Source organism: Lytechinus pictus, chromosome 17, assembly GCF_037042905.1.
Source record: "Lytechinus pictus isolate F3 Inbred chromosome 17, Lp3.0, whole genome shotgun sequence".
Lineage (NCBI taxonomy): Eukaryota > Metazoa > Echinodermata > Echinoidea > Temnopleuroida > Toxopneustidae > Lytechinus > Lytechinus pictus.
This window is the reverse complement of record NC_087261.1, coordinates 26,397,427-26,420,855: the sequence shown is the minus strand read 5'-3', so window position 1 is coordinate 26,420,855 and position 23,429 is coordinate 26,397,427. Positions and strand designations below refer to the sequence as shown.

Below are 23,429 nucleotides of genomic sequence, written 5' to 3'. Positions count from 1 at the left end.
AAAGAAGTCAGACAAGCAATAAGAAAGTTATTGCTGTAGTAAAATTGAGATCCCTAAGACTATGTAGATTTCAAATTGGCATCTGGGTAAGTAAATTATGACAAGAGGCAAGGACAACTTTCCCATAGGCCATGTACTTAATTATCAGGGATTTGTGGTTTTCTCCTAAGTACCCATTCCCCTGGGGCAGTAATCTAAATATAACTCAGGTAGTATATTGTTTTATGTCCTCATGAAAGAAAAATATAATTTGAAGTGAAACTTTTGATGAAAATGACATTTTAGCAATTTTTTGTATTGGAGTACATGGAAGAGTAGTCCTTGCCTTGCATCACTATGACATCACATATGCGGTCAATTTGAAGTCTCCATGGGTATTGTGATTATCAAGTTTTACAACTTTTAAAAATTCATAACTTTCTTATTGTTTGTCCGATATTATTCAAACTTTCACCCATTAACTTGCCTGATTTTTTTTTTTCCTCTAAAAAACATTTTTCATTTGGGTTGGATTCCCCTTTAAGCTTACATGTGTGAGGATTATATTGTTGGTTAGTCTCGACTTGAAGTTGAAATGAATGAAGTTGCATTAAACACTGATATCATGAGAAAGTCTGTAAATCCAATGTTATTTTTACTACATCATCCTAGGGGTAGCTGTGGTACAGTCTTTGTGAAGTCATGAAGTCTTAGCTGAAAAACGGTCACACTGGAGACCACCAACACAGATAAGCACATGTGGGACTACTGTATTATTATTGCTTGGAAAAAGGCCCACATTTGTCTGGAATTTTTCAGCAATTACACATGATGTACAAGAATCCTTTAGTACATGTACATATGTTTTCTATTTATGAATACATACACTTGGGTGGTCATTCTATTAGATTCTGTGCGGACTCAATTTGACATCGTTACCACAGCTGGCATTTATCTTCAAACCTGGGTCCCGTTTCATACAGACTTGTTATCGTAACCAGTGCACAATTTCTGTAACAAATTTACTTTCAGCCAATCAGACTGAATGATTTCAGTAGCTTTTAACTGTTCATTACAAATTGTTATTATGAAAGTTTTATGAAATGGACTCTTGGGTTAAAGCATCAGAATTCCACCCACTGAGTGCAGAGACGTAGTCCTCATGATAATAACTCGTTCTGTGTTTCGTTTTTTGGGTCAAGGGTTACCCTGACTCGGAAACCCTATGTGGGAACTACTACCAAGGATACGCAATGTAAGAATGAACGCGAATAGTGGCAAACACTTTTTATGAACCAAAATACAAGAGAGGCTATTAAGTTGTTATACATGTATTACAGATTAGCTAGTTTCTTAAACACGGAAAAGACATTTATAGACGGAGTCGTAATGATAATAACTCATTCTTTGTTTCGGTTTTGTGTCAAGGGCCATCCTGAATTGGAAACCCTGCGTCGGAACTACTACCAGTGGCTGATGGACACGCGACAAGAGGAGAAAGCTGGAGAGCTCAAGGAGCACGAGGGCGATCTTCATGCTGCCATAAGCCTCTACATGAAGGCTGGGATGCCGTCCCGTGCGGCGCGACTTGTTACGAGCAACGACGACTTGATGGACAATCGTGAGCTGGTGCAGCGCATCGCGACGACGCTCATCAAGGGGGAGTTCTATGAAAGGGTCAGTCATATTTTTCGTTCATTTCTATAAAAAAATATCTAGCCGTTAGATTTTGCAATTACATTTATGATCTCATTTGACATGTCTTTGAAAAAAGATACTGTAGTAGATTCAACAAGACAAGAACAAAGAAAGATTATTGCAAATAGCCTTAAAATCAAACATACTGAAGCTTTTCGACAGCCCATCACAGCACGCGGTTTAGCGTACATTGTCTCTATCGGTTCAATTATATATTGTTTCACTCTAGCGTTCTAGTCATTCATGCGATTTTACTCCGATGAGTACATGTCTGAAAGCTTCAGTATATCCGTGTTTAAGGCTATTTTACGATTTTGCGGTACCAAACATTATTCATTTACTTGAAAGAAAGATTTATTACTCTTCGGGACAGAAATAGGAAAGGAAATAAATTTGAGAATCAGAATTTCTTGGCGAGAGATGATGGCTGTGATGTCAGTTATCTTGATTACTTCTCATTCTTATGTCTCTCATTAGGCTGGTGATCTCTTTGAGAAGACAAGGGATGAACAGAGAGCCTTGGAGTGCTACCGACGAGGAAAGTCTTACAGAAGGGGTATGAACTCAATCCATTTTCTACCATTTATTTTGTTAATTGCTGATCGGCCTTCTCCTGTTTTGTCTATTCTCTGTCATGGTATCATCCCACGCGGTCTTATCCTAGCTTTCCTTCAACTGCTTCAGCTACTGAACATTTTGTCTTATTGGCATTTACCGGTAGCACATTAACCATTAAGTCTGGTCTGGTTAGATGAAACAATTATGAATCATATTTTCATTTGGCATAAGTACAAAATCATTAGTAGATAAAGTAGGATTTTGACCCTATAGACTAAATACGGTGTAGACCAGATGGCAATTAGACAAGGGGGTGTTTCACAAAGATTTAAGTATGACTAAAGTCGCACTTAAATGTTGACGCGTACATTGATAGATACGCAGTAGTGTGCGTCCTCATGACACGATCTGACCAATGCGGTCAAGCCTTTCATACTGTATGCAACTCGGTATTTCAGTGCCACTCTAAGTCATACTTAAATCTTTGTAAAACACCCCCTGATTGATAATAAACCAAATGGCCGGTATTCTGAAGTCGGGTTTAACTTAGCTTAAACTCAGGTTTAAAGTTGATTTTCAAGCATGGATAGCCAATTGTTACATAAATCACTAACAGTAGAGATATCATATTTCAGCACATTTGGCTCTCAAATCATTCCTAATTGTCTAGGAAGTATAAATAGATTATTGTCTTCACCATCGATGAAACAGGAAAAAATACAGTAAACATAAGAAACAAACAACTTAGTAAAAATATTAACACTTTGGGCTTCCCATAATGTTAGCACAGAGTTAGACCATGGTCTAAGTTAAACCTGACTTCAGAATACAGGCCAATGGGTTTAGCCCATGTGTTATTAGATTATGTGAGAAGAGTGTTCACAGTACACCATGTATTCGTTTGTGAGCATATGTTGGTCCTGAAAAGGACCACAGAAACTCAGCGTTTCTACAAGTGTGTCCTTGTCGTCTTCAGGAGAACGAAGGATACACTTGTCGAAAACGTCGAGCTTGGGTGGTCCTTTTCAGGACCAACATATGCCCACGAAAGAATACATGGTGTACCGTGAAACCATTACACTCTTCTTTGTCACCATGGCAACCTTCAGATGCTACATTATCTTAAAAGTAGGCCAACTGCTTGTAGACCTGTACTGACCGCACAGAAACGTGAGCGCTAACAATGCGCTAACAGAGGCCCTGTTACAACCGGTGATGTGGCAGCGATGCCTGTAGGTTGCGACAATGCATTACTTAAACATTGAAGTAAATGTTTTAACTTAACAATCCAAAAGATGTGACTGGGCTTACTGCTATCGCTCTCTTAGGCTAACGTTTCTGTGCAGCTGGCACAGGTGTATAGACCATTTATATGGACCGTCATGACTTGTGTCAAATGTGCGTTATTAATTGATAATCAGTGAAAGTTTAAAAGGTAAGTACATTATCTATTGTAGCTTAGAATCTGCTCTTTCAAACTGTAATTAATTTGGCAGACTTATTTTAAGTTTTCAGCATGGTTGTCACATTTTGGCATGCCATCTAATTCTCCACATTTTTCTGAATTGTTAACAGCCGTCGAGTTGGCACGCCAGGCCTTCCCGAGTGACGTGGTGAAGCTGGAGGAGGAATGGGGAGATCATTTGGTCTCCCAGAAGCAACTCGACGCTGCCATTAATCATTACATCGAAGCAGGGTGAGTGTCTTGGGAGCAAGTCATTTATCTACATTTGCCACTCTCCACCCAGGTGTAGTAAATGGGTACCTGGTAGGAAGAAACTGCTTTAATGCTCGAACGCCTGATCAGAGTAGTCGTGCTAAAGCCGGGATAATAGTAAGCATGAAACAAGGAGTTAATTATTTGTCACTGATAGCTGTTATAAGCTACTGAAATCCTTGCATCTGATTGGGTCAGAGCAAATAAGTCAAGGAAATTCACTGGCAAGATGCTTTATGAAACAGTCCCCTGTACTACAGTTGCAGAATCTGGGAGCCACAGTGCAGTAGTTGAATTTTTCTGCCTGACTTGGATTTTAACCTTCTATCCTTGATTCAAGAGATAGATGCGAGAAATATCTTGTGGTACACTTGTGCTGATTATTAATTAATTAATCTCCTTGGAAACGGAGTTTCCTGGGGAAAGCACAGTTCAGAAAAGAATATGTGTATGATTATATTTTGCATGTGATCCCAATTTACTTGATATTATTATGTATTTGATATTTATTTTTAATTGTGGTATATGGAATATTTTTTTGATAAAAATTTGTTTGTAATTATTCATGGTCCCATGGGAGACCACTATTCATAAGTGAATTGTTCATCCAGACAAAAAGAAAGGAATTAAATTTTTTTTAAATAATTGAATGAATAGATATATAAAAGCATGAACATGGTCTATTGGTCGGGGCAGACACACATCACAGTGCCGCTTTCGTCCACGCAATGTTTTCACTGGCTTTGTCAGTTGCTAGCTAGGCAAACCTGAAGGCCTGGAAGGGGAAAAGTCCCGTATGTCAGCACCGACCAATTCTATTTCAGTACTTGTCATTTTCTTCCATAGCGCATCCCACAAGGCAGTCAAGGCTGCGGTGGACTCACACCAGTGGACCAAGGCGGAGCAGATCATTCAGCTCCAGGAACCAGAAATCGGAGAGCGCTACTTCCCCGTCATCGCCAAGCATTACGTCACGATCCATGATTACGAGAACGCTGAGCGGTACTACATTCAGGCCGGCCAAACCAAAGAAGCTATTGATATGTACACAGCAGCAGGGAAGTGGGAGGAGGCCCATAGGGTGAGATAAGGGATAAGGAGGTGGTGGTGGTGGTGATGATGATGATGATGATTATGATTATGATGATGATGGTGATGATGAGAATGGTGGTGTTGATGGTGGTGGTGGTGGTGGTGTTGGTGGTGATGATGGTGGTGGTGTTAGTGGTGATATTGATGATTAAATCTGTGGTTATAATGATGATATTAGAAATAGTATGATTATTTTGATCATAGTAATTCTCTGTGGCTGTATTCTGCTTCAATATAATTTGATGTTTCTCAAGTACATGACATGTATGGTTTGGTAATTTCTCAATTAATCTTTATCGACACATTTTTGTTTTTCAGCTTGCAATGACATGTATGAAAGGAGAGGACATCAAAGTTCTGTATGTCAACCAAGCACAGGAGATGGAGGCACAGGGCAAGTTCAGAGAGGCTGAGAGGTAAGGTTATTGGATGGATGGATGTGTGGATGGATGGATGGATGATGGGTGAATGGGGGATGAACGGATGCATGGAGGGAGGGGTGGTGGATGGATGGATGGAGAGAGAGAGATGGATGGATGGATAGATGAAATGATGGATGGATGAATGAATGAAAAATGGATGGATGAATGTATCATAAAGGAGTAAGTGAAAGAATGGATTAAAGAATGAAAGAATTAATGAGTAATCGAATGAATGAATAAATTTAGAAATATCAACAGATATATGAGTAATGCTAAAAAGTAAGAATAGATAAATGTAGAAAGGAAATGAACCAATTCCTGAGACTTTCATACCACCGATGTGTTACGTTTTGTAATTTACACTATGCTTATCTGTTTTCTACAGACTCTATCTGACCGTACGTGAGCCTGACCTAGCCATCACTATGTATAAGAAACAACGTCAGTTTGATCACATGGTACGACTGGTCAAGCAACATCATCCAGATCTTCTACAAGACACTCACCTTCATCTTGCTAAGGTAAAATTAAGTTAAGAAATAGAATGATAGCTGGATTTACACATCGCTTTTTCCAGAAGATGCAAAGTTAACTGCAACTATTTTACCTTGGCTTTAGCTCGAACTGTGCTCACGATGTGCAACATCAAATATCTTTGTTTTAGGTGACAAACTCATACCGGTAATTGCCAAGTGTCCGTATTTTAATTTAAGCTACATTCTATTTGTCATAACAAACACTGTATTCATGAGAAAGTCTGTAAAATCCAAGGTCAGTACTTTTGAAGGAACTTAACTTCATGGAATCATGAAATCTAAGCTGAAAGATGAGCATTTTGAAGATCACCGACATAGATAAGCACATATGGGACAGTGTATTATTTGTGCTTTTCATTTAGCATCCACAAGCTTTCGGTTCTATTGTATATGTTTTGTTCTAGCGTTCTGTTCATTCATGCAATTTACGCCGATGAGAGCTTCATTATATCTGTTTTTAATGCTATAATCTGATTTTGCACTGCCGAACACATATTCATTTAAAACTTAGGAAATTAGTCAGCTGAATACATGCATTTATTGATTTCTGCTACGGCTTTTGTCTCTTCATGTTTGTACACTCATTATTCTTGTTCACAGGAGCTTGAGAATGACGGAGCCACGCGTCAAGCCGAGCAGCACTTCCTAGAAGCCAAAGACTGGAAAGCTGCCGTCAATATGTACAGGACTGCTGATCTATGGGATGAAGCTTACAGGGTAAGCATGATTAAATAATGGAAATAGTATAATAATAGTAATGTGACTTATAAAGTGCCAAATCCACTCTGTAGAGTGCTCAAGGCGCATAAAGAGCTAAGAGTCAAATAAAAAAGTTTTTAGAAGATTTTTGAAAGTTTCGACAGAGGTACATTTTTTACGTCTTCAGGAAGGCTATTCAAAAGTGGGGCATGCAAAAGCAAATGATCTTTCCCCCCAAGTTTTTGAAACTTTTTTTAATAACAAGGAAGCCAGAAGTGGATGAGCGCAAAGACCTGCTTGGAAAGAGTAGATTTTACTTTCAACGATGATGATAAATACATAATATTTTTTATGAAAGCGCTAAAGGAACTTTAAGAAGAGGAGAGAGAGAAAGAGGGGGGATTACTGTCATTCAAATGGACATTGAAACAAATAGGAATTCTTATTGCTTTTGACCCTAATAATAAGCCTCAATATAATTTGAGGTAAATCTGCTGCAGGAAATGTTTCAGACAGCACTGCTCGCAGACTTTCTATTGTCAATTCTCGTGCAATTTTTGTCACCAAAATCGCGACCCCCAGGTACACAGTTGTAAAATTACGCAACAATGCAAATTACGTTTTTAGCCCAAAGTCATAAGTACATGTACATCATTATTTCTACTTTTACTGATTAAACTCAATTAATTTCATCTTGTTTATGGTCAGAATAAAGTAGCCAACAATTTCCATTGGAAAAACAAAAACTAAAAAACAAAGAAATCCATAAGAAAATTAAAGAAAACAATAAACTATGAATTATAATCCATCTTTATTCTCCTCATTATCATCAGGTCGCCAAGGCCAATGGAGGAGCCAACGCTTCCAAGCAGGTAGCCTACCTCTGGGCCAAGAGTCTAGGGGGAGATTCGGCCGTCAAGCTGCTTACCAAGTTTGGTCTGCTGGAGGCTGCCATTGATTATGCCGCTGACAACTGGTAAGCTCGATATTGAAACATGAATTGATTTATCAAAACTGTATTCAAAGGACGTAAATTTGTATTCTGATTTCAGCTTTAACTTTAATAGACTGATGTGTCAACATAATAATAAATAGTATTTGTGGGTGCATTGTGGTCTAGTGGTTCTGACTCTTGCCTTTGAAACAGAGGGTTCGAATCCTAGCCATGGCGTGTTTTCCTTCCGCAAGAAAATTTATCCACACTGCTGCACTCAACCCAGGTGAGGTGAATGGGTACCCTGTAGGATTAATTCCTTGCATGCACTGAGCGCCGGTGATAGTAGCTCGAGCTAAAGCCGGGGTAATAATAGCAGCGCTTTGTATCCTCTGGCAAAAAGCGCTTTATAAATCCAGCTATTAATTATTATTTATGAGGTGCCGATTATCTAGTTGCCTATTCAATGGCGCACTATATATTACCCCGGCTACAGCTCCAGCTGCTAAAGGCGCTTGGTGCATTCAAGGAATTAGTCTTGCCGGGTAGCCATTCGCCTCGCCTGGGTTGGGTGCAGCACAATGTGGGTAAACTTCTTGCTGAAGGAGAACTCACTTTGGCTGTGAGTCAAACCCACATCCCTCTGATTGAAAGACGAGAGTCGTAACCACTAGACCACGACTCCCCCCAACTTATATGGTTGAAAGTGAATTGCAGCTATGATAAAAATCTCAAAATGAGTAAGAACAGAGTCCAATAAAATTATGAACAGGTAATTACATATCCTGTCATTACGTATCCTATCAAGAATTTTATCCTGATCTTTCCTGTAAAGTGCTTTTGTGCATTTGAGTTTGACCTGGTGGGTGTTTCATAAAGCTGTTCGTAAGTTAAGAGCGACTGTAAGAACGACTGGTGATCCTTTCTTATGGTAAATGGTATATTAATTGGCGATGGTTTAGCGCGTAAGAAAGGATCACCATTCGTTCATAAAGTCGCTCTTAACTTACAAACATCTTTATGAAACGGCCCCCTGGTCCAATCGGCAATGCAAAATAAGATGGGTGATATTCATCTATTTACCTAGAATACATTGTCTAACTTTTTCCCTGTTCACATTGGAAAACTTATCTTTGTCTTTCCTGTACAGTGCATTTGAGTTTGCCTTTGACCTGGCCCGTTCAGCAATGAAATATAAGATGGGTGATATTTATCTAAAGCATGCGTGTTTAGTTACCTAGAACACTTGGTCTAACATTGCCCTATTCGCATAAGGAATCTTATCTTCTTTCCTACACACAGTGCATTTGAGTTTGCATTCGACCTGGCCCGTTCAGCAATGAAAAATAAGATGGGTGATATCCATCTGAAGCATGCCATGTTTCTAGAAGATGAAGGCAAGTACAAGGAGGCAGAGGCCGAGTTCATCAAGGCTAACAAACCCAAAGAAGCAGTTCTTATGTAAGTCGTTCTTTCTTCTTAAAACTGTAATACATGCGGAGTAGATATGCAATGTATCCATTGGGTGATTTCAAGTACGGTATTGAAATCTGGTGCTTGTGTGCGACAATACCAACACCAGCCACAACACCGTACTTAAAATCATGCTGGTGTTGGGATTGACCTCGGAAAATATGATGTATTTCCGGCAGTTTGTGTTGAGCGCTGGTGTTGAATGACGTCTGCTGAACCGAGCATTACAGCTGGTGTTGACGATCTACGTGCAATTTCCCTATTCACCAACACCAACCAGTGTTCAGTGTTGGTGTTGATGTCGATGAACTGTAGCTCACGAACAGGCGTTCATTTAATATTGTACGTTGGGACCCTGTTTACAAGCAATCTACTAATTAAGGGTATCTTTTTAGTTTTATACTTACTACATGTATGTCAATACTGCGCTTTGTTTAAAATGTTTGCCGGTTTATAGAAAATGAATTGAATGAATAACTCTTGGCATGCTGAATTAATTTTAAGAAAAATGACACATATTTCTCTTTCTCATTACTGATTGCACCATTGATATTGGTAATCATTCTATAAATAAAAAAGTAGATGCAATGTGCATTACAATTTTTTTTACCAGTGCCATTTGCTTATTTTGCATTAGTTATAGCAATATACAAACCTGGTGGGTGTTTCATAAAGCTGTTCATAAGTTACGAAAGACTTTACAAATGACTGGACATCCTTTCATGGCTCCGTAACACAAAGATTTGCAATTAATCGCTAAATACCAATGACCAATCAAGATCGTTGTTGCACGTGCACTCTTTTTTAAATACTGACCTGGAACCAATCGGTGCCGTTCTTTCATACTTGCAATTCATCGCAAACCTTTGTGTTACGGAGCCCTAGTGTCTAAATGATGCATACCAGATTTTCATTGATGTTGATTTAGTTCCCAAAAAAGGGTCACCAGTTGTTGGTTAAGTTGCTCGTAAGTTACGAACAGCTTTATGAAACGCCTACAAGGCATTATTATTATACAGTGTATACTTTTAATGTGATAAGTAACTTGAGTAACTTATTATTGTTTGTGTTTTGTGTTCATTAGGTATGTTCACAACCAGGACTGGGACTCCGCCCAGAGGATCGCCGAAGACTACGACTCTGACAGCGTCTCTGACGTCCTGGTCGGTCAAGCCAGGCAGTCCTTTGAACAGAAAGAGTTCCAGAAAGCGGAGTCCTTCCTCCTCAGAGCGCAGCGGCCTGAGCTGGCCGTCAAGTACTATAAGGTGAGGGGAGCTTTTCATAAAGCAAATAGTCAAGTGCTGTTGTTATAAGCTACTGCAAATCATTGCTTATGATTAGCTGGGAGCATGAATCAATGAAAGTCACAAAACTTATTTTTATGAAACACTCCTGATGTCTCTTCTATTCCAATACCATGACAGGTAGTATGGTACCCCTCTCACTTTCATCACGTGATAAGATGATAATAAATGAGATTAGCAGTGTCCCTAGAACTAATCCTTAAGGTACTCCCAATTTCCACAATCATATGTATTCAGTTTCAACTTTGTTACAAATGGTTGAGGGTGATAAAAGTTGGAAAGGGAAGGAAAAATATGTATTACAAAATGCTTACACAATGTATGGAATTTGGGGACATTTCAATTCTAATCTGACAAAGAATATTAGTTCCAGTTTTTGATTTGTTGATCCCCTTCTTCAGTATATTTTTTCCTTCTTATTTTTTTCTTTTTCATTGATTAATTATCAAAAGTAAGCAACTTCTTATATTTTTAGAGCATTTAGATTTCTATACTATTTTTCTCTAATTTTCTTGCTCTATTAAATAAAAACTTACCCTTTCTTTTGGCCTTTCACAAACCAAACCAGTCTGATTTACATGTAATGTATATGCACGATATTGACCACATATCATCTCGATATTGGGCACTTTTAAAGTCCGTTGTTGGTGTTTGTTTTATTGGTTATTGTTTTTAGAATGCTGAGATGTGGCAGGATGCCCTACGGGTGTGTAAGGAGTACATCCCTCACAAACTACAGCAGCTTCAAGATGAATACGATAGAGAGGTTCTCAACAAAGGTACCAGGTAAGAGAGTTGCCATTCCATGAAAGAAAAATTAAAACATCTTGCAGAAATGCAGCTAGATATCTATAGATAAAATACAGTCAAACCTGTGTCAGTTGCCCCCGGTCTATTGCAGTCACCTGCCTACAGTGTAACTAAAACTGATTCCCATGGAGGCAGATTGTGTGTTTATAAGAACCTGTCTATAGCAGCCACCTGCCTATAGTGACCACTAAAACCATTTCCCATGGAGGCAGATTGTGTGTACATGTATAAGAACTTGTCTATAGCAGCCACCTGCCTGTAGTGACCACTAAAACTGATTACCAAAGAGTCGGATACATCTTACCCTCATTTTGTGTATCGCTTGCGTGGCCACTGTACACAGGTTTCACTGTATTTGAATTTTCATGGAGAATCAGCTGTTGAAAGAGAAAAATCAACAGCTACTGCATTTCTTTAAGATTTGCGTGGTACAGTAGATGATACTGGAGTACAATTCAAAATATGTTACTCTTGCCCTATACCACTCTGTAAGGGGGCCCTGTCAATAAGCTGTACTTCACTGGGGTTCCAAACCTATCATTTTTAGTTCTTTTCTGTTACGCATTGTATCACTTTTTATATGCCCGTCCTACAGGACGTATTCTGGTATCACGCTCGGTGTCCGTCTGTCTGTCCGTCCATCCGTCCAATTAATTTTCTTTGTAAACGTGGTAACTTAAGTTTGATTTAACCTAGGCTCATATAATTTGGTCTGTATGATACTAGCATGGATCCCAGGAATTCTATTGATTCTAAGGTCAAAGGTCAAGTCGCCACCTTCCACTTTTCTTGCTGGACCAATAACTCCTTTTTCCGCGGGCGTATAATGTGCTCGCCCCAGCGACAATCTTGTTTTGTGTTTGATTTGGTTTCAATAAACTATACATTGACCCTTTACCAAGCTTTTGGTGGACTTAAAGCTCGTGGATAGTGTTGGTAAAGGATACAAAAATTCCAGTTGAATGGATCTTTCCTATTGAATAACGATTGCTGATGATGATTCAATGCGAAATTGACAGAATTTCTTCTTGGAAATATTAAATTTTAAATAAACTCCGAGAAATAAAATCATTCTCCTCGGCTGAATTTCAAAGACAGTTCGCTGAATTTATGCGCACTTATATAGCGCCCACTTTCGTCCACGACTGATTTTCCCCCCTGTTAGTTGATCACTAGCCGTTCCACTTTTAGCAAACCGAAATATCCCTGCGAGCGTAGTCTGCTAATTCCGTGTACCCGCTCGTCGATCATTGTTCTTAGTTTTAGCATGGCCTCCGTCGAGTTTCTCCCCCAGCGAGTTCGGCGAGGAGCACAGGAAACCGTTGAATTTTTGTTAGATGGGTTAGATAATTATTTTTAAAAATGTGGACTAACTTACCCCTTATGCTGTCCCTCCAACCTGTAGTTCACATGTTACAGTAGTTTATTTTGACGTTCATGAAAACGTATTAGAGATGAGTCTGTCAAAATTTTGGCTACAAATTTCCACGTGCGACAAGATTGGTTCATGGTTCTTGAAACTGCGAGATACATTATGCTGCATGCTGCATGCGATGCGATGCGATGGACATTGGTCACGCTCGCTCAGCTCGGCGCTTCGGCCTGACATTCTCTCACGCTTTATCCAACTCTATGCATTCTGTTCATACACAGTTTTGCGTGTACGATGTGTTCATGTCTTTCACGTCATATTTCAGCGCATGCATTGGGGAAGGGAAATTAATTTGGAAGTGGGAAAAGGGAGAAAAGAAGAAAGGGAAAGGTAAAAAAAAGAGGATAACAAGTAAAGGAAAAGAAAGAACAAATGAGGCAAGGGAAACAGGAAATAAGAATGGAACGAGCTAACATGATAGCAGAGGCAGATCAATTTCGCGGCCAATATCACGAATATGGGGGGGGGGGAATTTTTCACCCATTATTTTCCACGATCGACCGCTCTGAGTTGATTTTTGTTTGTTTCTTTCTTTGAAGGTGTAGACCTAACAGTCAGCTTTATTCTTATAAAACAACATAAATGCAGGGGCCGCAGAATGGTTTTCAAAGTGAGGGGGGGGGGGGCTGAGTCAAATGTTTTTTTTTTTTTTTTTGGGGGGGTGACCATGCAACAAATCACAATCAAATGGTCATTTTTACTTTTTTGAACACGGTTATGGAAAAAAGCAGGGGCTGGAGCCCCCCCCCTCGCTTCCGCGACCCCTGAAATGTATAATCCTATACGTACTATTCAATATAGTGCGAGTGATGCGCGAGTTAAAATTTTTCGTAAATGTCATATTTTGTCCTGAAAATAAAACATCTAACTAATAACTATACTGCAAATACGAAGCACGAGCAGATTTTTTTTTTCATATATATTCTGGCCTGATAAACAAGGGACCTGTTCTGATTGTAGTAGCCATGAAGACGATACATAGGCCTTTATAATTATGATGGCCTATTTCAAGAATGGAATAATGCGAGCGCGAAGTGCGGGCTGAACATTTTTGACATTCCAACAAGAAAATTGACATTCTAAGCATTAATCCTGAACTGAATAGGTATATAACTAGACAATACGAGCGATAAGCGCGATGGGGAAAATTAAGATTTAGAGCTAAAAACGGGACACTAGTTCATAGTTTTGTAAGGCGTGAAGATGGGTAATTAGGCATCTTCCTACGTAATGCGAGCGGGAAGTGCGAGCAGAATTCTAATCTGAAAACTATTTCAAACACTGAAAATGAAACTGACTGGATGTGGATCGCACTCAATAAATGATTCAAGCGCGAAGCTCGAGCGGATATTTTTCGGAAATTATTCTGACCTAGGACGGGAACATTCTAAGGACATTTTGTCATATGAAAATAGAAATTATCTACCTATTAAGTGTCCCCAAGCGCGAGATGAAAATTCTTTCAATTATAAAAAAAGACAATATAGTTATTAGCAATTCATGAAATGTTATTGTTATTATCTTATTTATTACTCTAATAAGCCCAATAAGAGCGAGAAATTTGCTAATATCAATTTCTGAAAACTGGATATTCTAAGTATTTTTCTATTTATGAATAGAAGGCATTGGTTGATATATCTTTAACAATTAATGCGAGCGCAAATCACGAACCGATTTTTTTAAAATAAATTGTCATGAAAAGGGATTTTAAATAGTTTGTTATAGAGATGAATAACTAACCAATCGAAATGTGAGCGCGCAGCGCTAGCTGATAGGTTTTGACAATCAGAGCTGATATGTTTTGACAATCAGACCTGAATAAGAATATTTTGAGAATTTATTGTAAATACGAAGACTAGAGATTGGGTACTTGCATGACAAATAATGCGAGCGCGTAGCGCGAGCTGCATTGATACTCGATCAGACCATAAACGGACTACGGCTGCACATTAAAAAAAAATCAATTTGTAAATCAAGCAACGTGATATTTTAAGCTCCATATCAGCCCATTGAGGATTATTTGTATCTCGATATCAAACATGCAAGTGCGAGCGAAAAATTCATATAGTGATATGAAAGATTCTTATTTTTTTTGTATTTTCCAAGTCTTCTTCTCACCTTATTTTTTTCATTTGTCTTCCTCCTCTTTTCCTCCTTTTTTTCTTCTCTCTTTTCCCTTTTTTTATTTTCCCCACTCCTAGAGGGACCCGGGAACTTCGCCCTGGATCCGCGCTCGCATTATTCATGTTATTAATCTAGAAAGATCCCAAATTACTCATCCTTTTCATTATTTACAAAACATGAATGATGTGTCCCGTTTTAGTCTAAATCTCTTTTTTTTACTCTCGCGCTTCGCCCTCGCATCAATAGTTCAGTGATATACATATCCTGTTTACGTTTACAAAAAAGCTTAGAATTTCCCTTCTTTAGGTAAAAATGTACTTCTATTTGATTGTTGAAATATGCAACGCATTCATGGCTAACTGCGACGTCCTTGACAGGTGCATGGTTCCTTTTCGATCAGATCAAAACGTATATTTAAAATTTCTGTTCACGCTTCGCAGTAATTATTTAGTTGCATATATACACGATTCGTTCAGGCTCACAAACATTGCCCAGAATGTTAAAATTTCAAATACAAAATTAGCTCGCGCTCGAACTATTTATATAAGGCTTATGAGATTATTAAATATTTATGTTGATTTATAGGAATACAGCTAATGGACTACCCCTTCAAATAAACATACATAAATCAACTTCGAGCGGCCGATTGTGGAAAATGTGACTGAAAAATCCCCCCCCCCCCATATCAGCGAAGCTGGATCCGCCCCTGTACCCAACATATCATTTGTAAATATGCCTCTATAAAGGAGCTATATACAGTTCTTTACTTGTGTTTCTGCTCAGACTCATTAGAAAGGTGCAAATTGGAAACTTGAAACTGATCATGCATCCAGTGCCATTTGGCCAGGGTATACCAATCATGGTACAAGAGCGATTTATATAGTTTATGGCAATATCGAATTGGACTGTGTCAGGCAAGGTCGCCAATTATAGTAAAAAGATTCTTATAAAATTTTACGTTGTGAAGAAAGTTCAAAAATGGTCACTCGTTTCGTGTTAGATGTCAAGTAAGATTTTTTATTTATTGGAACGTGGAACAAAAGAAAATGTATCATTTTGGATTTTGAAATAAAAATTGGTGGAAACAGCAAAACAGACGGGCCCATATTTTATAATGGCAATTTTCGTACATTTAGCTCTATTGTGCAAGACTCTCTTACACTGGGGAAATGAAACAGAATATATGATAAATAACCATGCATGAATGAATGAATAAATGCATACAATTATTAAAGTAAATAAATAAAAATGTATGTCTATGAGCAATTTTCAAAATATACCTTGGTCGCCCCCAGCCCTGATCCGCCAATTTACATGTGGAAAGAAAAATTTGGGAAAACTGGCGTATATGCTGTATTCTCGACCGCTGGTCTTTCTCACATTCATAAAATATTTTGGGAATAAGTTTTGACATTATAAAATTATGAAGTCAGAGATCTTTTCATTACAAGAGATTCGTACTTTGTTTCGTTGACAAACAAAAATTACACGTTTTATACAGCCGAAGGCCAAATACTTGCTCGTGCAGTATTATTTTGTCCACCCTATGCGATTGGTGAGGTTGGGGGGGGGGGGGGGTAGGCCTATTGGGAAGGGATAGGCCATGCAGTTGAACAAATAGGCATTTTCACAAGAAAGTGTGTGTGAAGAAATAATATTACTTCAATGCACTATGAATTATGATGCAATTAATTTAGGCCGATATCGCAACATGTTTGTTTTGGGTTTTTTTGCTTTTCTCTCACTCATAACAGTCCGAGTGACAATATATATCCGGTTATTCATGAGGGACGTGTATCGTTTGGTTGTCAAGTTAGAAACAAAGAATTGCAATAATAAAGTTTGTCAGACTAGACAAATTCCCAACGACTCGTTCCTATGCAGCTCGATCCCCACCCAACCCCCCTCCCCTACGTTCTTTCTTTCTCTATATAATTTCTTTCTTTCATTGCATTTTTTCCCCTTCCCGTTCTTTCACCTCCTTTTTCTGATAATGACTTGAAAATCGATCAGCGCTTGGCTTGTAAATCATTGTCCCTGCCATTTTTTTTGCATCTCTCCCACAGTTCAATGTTTAATTAAAGGTCAAGTCCACCCCAGAAAAAAAAAATGTTGATTTGAATCAATAGAAAAAAATCCAACAAGCATAATTTTGAAAAATTCATCAAAATTGGATGTAAAAATGATTAAATCAGTATGGCATTTCCAAATTTCACATAGCCTATATTTTTCACAAAATAGTTATATGCACAACTCAGTATTATGCAAATGAGAGTTGATGATGTCCCTCGATCACTACCAACCGCGTAGCCAGGATTTCATTTTGGAGGGCCGGGCGGTAAATGCACGCGAAGCGTGCCAACACTTACAGAGCGCGCGAAGCGCGCTCCCTAGGGGGTGGGTGCAGGGAGGGGGAGTTTCCCCCTCCCTTGCGAAGCTTTTGGTGTTTCATAAATTAAAATGAAAAGGAGCCGTCTCTCTTGTCTTTAGTACCTATATATCAGCTCCAATTCAGTTGACTATATTGTGATTTTGAACATTGTTTTCAAAAAAGATTGTGAACGCACAAAAAAGGAATACAATGGAGGAAATTAAAATGATAATAACCCCGCGCGAAGCGCGGAAACTAAAGCGTTTTATCAATTTTTTGCCATGAAAAGGGTCCCGAGAAAACGGTATTCTCAAACACATATTGGATACTTCCCTTGGAAAGATCAGATTTGATTACAAACAATTTAGCGACAGTGCATATCTTTAACTCGCAAAACAGAGGAGAAGAAGTGTATATGCCGGGAGGAAGATATTCCTCCCCGCGCAGAACAACGAAACTCTGAAATTTCAAAGGGCAGACGTTTCATCAAATGCAGATATCTCCAATACCCGATCGGCTCTAATTCAATTAATTTTCTAAGATTATTGAACTTCATTACAAGGAAAATAGTGCGCAAAAAGTTGAAACTTCTGTGATTTATTGAAATTATATAAAAAGGATACCTAATTTCTTTGACTTATCCTGAAGCGCTTCATTTTGAATTATAAAGAAACTTTGGTGTCATTCAAAATTTCAAACTGAGGGCGCAAAACAGGACAGGAGATGAATGTGCAGGGAAATGACATGAAGTTTAATAGAATTTGATAAAAAATATTGTACTTTTTTATTTAATAAGATATGAATTTTATACCTTCCTCTTTTTAAATTAGGAACCTGTTTGCCCCAAAAATTATGGTTGTTTAGTAATGAGCTGAAAAGCGGGAGAAGTTGACTTTATGGAGGTGACGGCAGAAATTGATATAAAGATTTCACCCAACCGGAGCCGACCCGACCAGAAGTTGCGCGATCAATTAAAAAAAAAGATAACTTCATATACTTCGGCCTAACCATGCCCTAATGTATACATTTGAACTTTACCCGGCAAGAAACACATATATAGCTGAGGTGGAAAAACAGGGTTAGAGAAAGGGTGGGGGGAACAATGGAGATCTTCAATATTGTCATTTAACCGCGCGCAGCGCGGAAGCAAAATTCATATATAAATCTAGAGCAAGAGTGAAGGAGTTTCTCTTTTGAGAAAAAAAAAAGAATAAAAAGAAAAAAAAACCTCAAAGCTACCTTTCTTCCCTTTCCTCCCTTCCCTTTTCCTTTTCTCCTCTCTTTTTTTCTTTTTGGGGACGTTTTTTTTTTTGGGGGGGGGGGGCGACCGCCCCCACCGCCCCCTGGCTTGTTTGAATTATATTTCAATTAGAGATTTGAAAATAAGGACCAACTTGACTGAACCATAGATATAATCCTCAGCGGTTATTCCACATATTCAGGAAAAAAATAAAATTATGGGGAAATATATAAAATTATATCGAGGCCCTATATCGACGTTACACCCGACCCACATTATTATTTTTATTGTTCTTTTGGTAGGCCTATTTAGTTAGTGAGATAGTGGTTATTATCATGTGAAATGGCCATATTATGGAAAGATATACGATCAAACTGAATAACATTATTTACAGAACTTTATCCAATAAATTACTTATTCCATAGGATAGCCAGTTTTCTGAAACTCGGCATGCTGAGCTGTATACTAGGCCCATGGTTTCGATTGAATCAAATTATCTCGGGACACGCAGGATCTCTCCATGTACATGACCAGTGAACTGAACTCTTCATGACCTTTAGGAGGCCCGGTATACAAGATCATTGCATGCAATGTATCTGTTGACCTTATTACGTAACGTCTCCACACGCACTATTCAACACAAACACACACACTCACACCGTACACCCACGCACAAGTGAATGAAATTCCCGGCCAGTCCTACTGCATACACAGAACATACATCCAACGTGCACACTGTACTAGTCTACGAATTCAGACACAATTAACCCAAAGACTGTTTATATATCATTTTAGTGAGAATTAAATCAATGCATTTCCAAAACATAAACAGGATGCACAATCTTGGAATTTTCTTTGAATGTAAGGGTTCTTTCTGTTGGTTTCATTTTCCTTTCTTTTCTTTTGAATCATTAGAATCGTAAAATAAAACTTTTTGTCAATCTGAAACAACATGAGCTGAGGCTAATACGCGGGAAGTCGGAGAAGAACCAAAAAAAGAAGTTTTTCCAATTCTAATTCTGTGCTGTACGTTATATTCATTCTGATTTATAAATTGTTCCAGTGTTATATTAGCAATCAGAGAGCAGATACTTATTTGCAACAGCTAATATCGTGGTTGCATTTTTTTAATGGGGAAGATGGGACGGTCGAGGTTTGTTATATGCAAGCGGCCCCCAGCCAAGGGCAAGTTCAAACTTCAAGGAAGGTAGGAATGAGGTACGTACTCCTAATATCGATCAAGGCTATTTAGATCTAAAGTCTGCTCTGCCGTTCGTTGTAATGTGATGCAATCATGCAAGGAAAGTCTGGAAACGGCAATGTATCTACGACTATGAGCTTCGTAAAACCATAGAGCTGTAATAGCTCTATGGTAAAACTGATTGACAACGCAATTGTGTAGCGAGGACTACATTATCGTTCTCGCGTAGCACACGCACGGCAGAGGCGGTGGTGTGCACTTTGAGTGTCTGCATGCAGCTACGTTTCAAAAAGCTGGGTATCCCGGCAAGGTAAAATCCACACATGTAAGAGCATAATTTATCATGAAAAACACCTTTTCATTTCATATCATCCACATCATGACTGTTTTAGGACATACACATTCATATAATATACAAATTAATTAGAATGGTGACATGCCGATTTTGAGGAATTACCAAAACTATCCACCCTCTTTAACGATGCACACAATCTTTTATATATGTCACCAGCGGGTCATGCCCATATTTAATAGTTTTACTCACACCAATCATGTCATCTATTTCTTTCAGAGGGTCAAACAACCTTGTTCAGCAGGGCAAAGAATGGGAAGCGTCCGGAGAGCATGCGAGGGCGATAGACTGTTATCTCAAGCTCACTCCCAAACTCACAACCGATACTGAACTCCTGGCACAGTGCTGGAACAAGGTAATACATACTGGTTATTTTCATATTGCTTTAACTTTATAATGCTAAAGGTTTTTCTTTCTATTTTAAGCCCAGCTCACACTATGCCTTCCAATGCGACACGATTTTTTAATGAATCGAATTTTGCATTAAATATGAAAGTTCCAAGTAAAATTATTTTTTGTTTCGAAGCTTGACCTAGTATTAGGAATAATAAAATCATATTTACGATTTGGAATTGAACTTGCTTTTATTCTTTCAAGGAGGCTTGAACTTGACCGAACTACAATAGTCCTACCATTATTCTAAACTCTGATCGCTAAGATTTTAGTGGTTGGAACGTTCATATCAAATATTATTACAATTTCTTTTAATTTCGGATTGCAACTGATCTCATAGTGTGAGCTGGGCTTTATTAAAATGTGTTCAATGGTACAGCATACACAACTGCTGCATTGTTCTGCAGGAAACAAATGATTAACTTAGAATCACCCAACAGATTGAAAAACGGTTTCTTTTAAAGACAAATTTGGGTAATTTAAAAAAAAATTCTTATCTCCTAGGCTGCTGAGCTTGCCATGAAGTTTATGGACTCCAGCAAGGCTCTGGATATCACGAAGGTGGTCTGCCCTCGCTTGGCGGAAATCAACAAGCACAACATGGTGAGTATGAAATTGACTTTAACCTTATGTACATTAAGTCTTGTTGATACTATACGTAAAAAGTAGTATTCAGTATACGATTGTTGGTAAACTGATCAAATAATTTGATGTGTTACTCCCAGGGGGGATTTTCATAAACAGTTATGTGTGACTTAAAGTCATATTTATTTCTGACGTGCACATGATATGTACAGTAACATGCAATCTTATTGATTAATACGCAGTAGTGCGCTTCATCTTTATGTAGTGCAATTCATCTCCATGATTCGATCAATGTAGTGATGCATTTTATACAGCACACAACTGGACATTTAAGTACGACTCTAAGGGGATGTTGCAAGAAATATTTGCAATCAATTTCAAATATTCCATTGCAATTTTACAAACTGAAAGATTGATTTGATTTCTAGCAAATCAGATTACACTCTATGTTTCGAAGAGCAGATAAGCAATCAAAGTTGAATTTGTAATTAATTGCAAGACATATGATTGATTTAGGGACGAAAAATAGACTTGCAGTTGATCGCAAGTTTCTTGCAACACCCCATAAATCACATTTAGCTCTTTGTGAAACACCCCTATACGTAAGTATGGATCTCTCTTTCCGTTATTTTCCCCAAAGGCTGCGGAGCTCTACCTAAGTCTGGACCTGATCAAGGAGGCGATAGACACCCTTATGGATGGAGGAGAGTGGGCCAGGGCGCAGAAGGTGGCCAAGGAGCTTGAGCCTCGCTACGAGCGCTATGTCGATGACAAGTACAAGGAGTTCTTGAAGAGCGAGGGCCGAGCTGAGTCTGTAAGTAGCGCAGTATCAGTCTCTGATGCAGTGTTCAGAGCTGTCAAGTAGTAATGATTTATAGCAATAAGCACTGAAAAACAAGAATTTTGATGGTTTCATGCAAAATACTGATTTCTAAATATTCATTTTTTTGTGTTGTCCTATGGTATTGTTATTTAGATACTGATTTCCCTTCCAAAATGTTGATTTTCATCTTTTAAAATACTGAAATATTCTTATTAGGTTTGCAACTCTGAGTATTGCCCTTCCTGTGCTCTCTGCTGTTACACTTCTTTATATCCTGTAAAACTTATTTTTGTTCATGTGGGTTTTTATTCTGCTAGCCCTATCATAGCAGGCTTAAGATATATATTTCATTGTGTTTCTATGTCTGCGTTTAATGAAAATGCATATGTTTGTCGCATCATTTCCATCAAGATAGAATTTGAATAAATTTAGTTACAAAATAAGATAGAATACCCAAGGTGTTTTGATAGAAAAAAAAAATCAGAATTAAGAGTGGAAAAGTAAACCTCTAATACAAATGCAACAAAAGTGACCCTTAGGTTGCTGAACTGCTCAACTAATCATATTTCTTTCCATTATATTACAATAAATCATACTACTATAAGTTAACACTTCAAATTTTTCAATTGATCTGCATGTACAATATGTGTATTCAGCAAATATTCTATATAACGCGTTGACAGTGAACTGTAAAGATCTGTGATGCATTTTATCTAGGTATTAGGAAATGTATCAGATTGTTCTTCTTCAATTGCGATTACTTTAATAATGGATTCTTGAAATGGTAATGAGGATAATCTACATAATGATGATATATTCTCCCATCTTTCTTTAGCTGGCTACCGTTGACATCATCGCTGCCCTTGACATGTACGTGGACCGTGGTGAGTGGGAGAAGTGCATGGAAACGGCTGAGAAGCAAGGCTACAAGGTCCTGCACAAGTACGTAGCCTTGTACGCCAGTCACTTGATCAAGGAGAATAACTTCTTCAAGGCTCTGGATCTTTACGTACACCATGGGGCACCACCAAACTCACAGGTAAGGTTGAAAAAGAAGCCAACTGTTTTTCTTCTTTTTTAAAGAATTTTATCCCTTTCTTGATGAAAATACTGCAGGTTTTATGAAAATACTTGTTTTCTCAAAATCATATTCGAAAGATGTAGCTACATTTTATTTTCACACTACTTCCTTTGCATTTTAGAAAAGTTCCATACTTTTTTTTCAGTCGAGGGTTTTGGCTGGTAGTTTGCATTCAGACTAGCCATATTTCTAGAACAATGCTACTAAAAGTGACATTTATGAGATACAAGAAATTTTGCTGTCCGAACCCATTTATGTTTTAAACCTGCCTCTTGTATTCCAATGCTTATCCACTATGTTTCTATTATCTTTCTTTCAGAACTTCAACATCTACAAACGCATTGCCAATGAGATCTTCGCCGCCCCTAACCAAGACAAACCGGACTCCTACAAAGTTTGGGCCGATCTAAGAGATGTTCTTCTCAATCTGGTGAGTGGATTAGGTTAATAGTAGTTTGAGGAACTCACCGATAGTAATCGTACTTGGGTCTTTCCTGAAAATTTTTGGCAGAAATTGTGCCCTAACTTTGTGGAAAGACCCACAGAAGAAGAGGTGGACTAATCAGCAAAGTAATCATCCCCTGCGTATATTTGTACCTTTTGAA

General features: G+C 38.3%; 1 protein-coding gene across 1 annotated transcript in view; it reads left to right on the top strand.

The window, feature by feature from the left end:
• Positions 1–23,429, top strand: part of LOC129279972 (intraflagellar transport protein 172 homolog) — a 55,080-nt gene that overhangs the window by 22,427 nt on the left and 9,224 nt on the right. The window contains exons 17-32 of the mRNA XM_064111774.1: positions 1,408–1,656; positions 2,155–2,233; positions 3,811–3,931; positions 4,799–5,033; positions 5,363–5,460; positions 5,852–5,987; positions 6,603–6,719; positions 7,535–7,677; positions 8,938–9,096; positions 10,193–10,373; positions 11,089–11,198; positions 20,162–20,297; positions 20,840–20,938; positions 21,561–21,734; positions 22,579–22,782; positions 23,144–23,254. Of these exons, the coding sequence (XP_063967844.1) occupies positions 1,408–1,656; positions 2,155–2,233; positions 3,811–3,931; positions 4,799–5,033; positions 5,363–5,460; positions 5,852–5,987; positions 6,603–6,719; positions 7,535–7,677; positions 8,938–9,096; positions 10,193–10,373; positions 11,089–11,198; positions 20,162–20,297; positions 20,840–20,938; positions 21,561–21,734; positions 22,579–22,782; positions 23,144–23,254 (2,352 nt within the window). The remainder of the gene's footprint in view (positions 1–1,407; positions 1,657–2,154; positions 2,234–3,810; positions 3,932–4,798; positions 5,034–5,362; positions 5,461–5,851; positions 5,988–6,602; positions 6,720–7,534; positions 7,678–8,937; positions 9,097–10,192; positions 10,374–11,088; positions 11,199–20,161; positions 20,298–20,839; positions 20,939–21,560; positions 21,735–22,578; positions 22,783–23,143; positions 23,255–23,429) is intronic.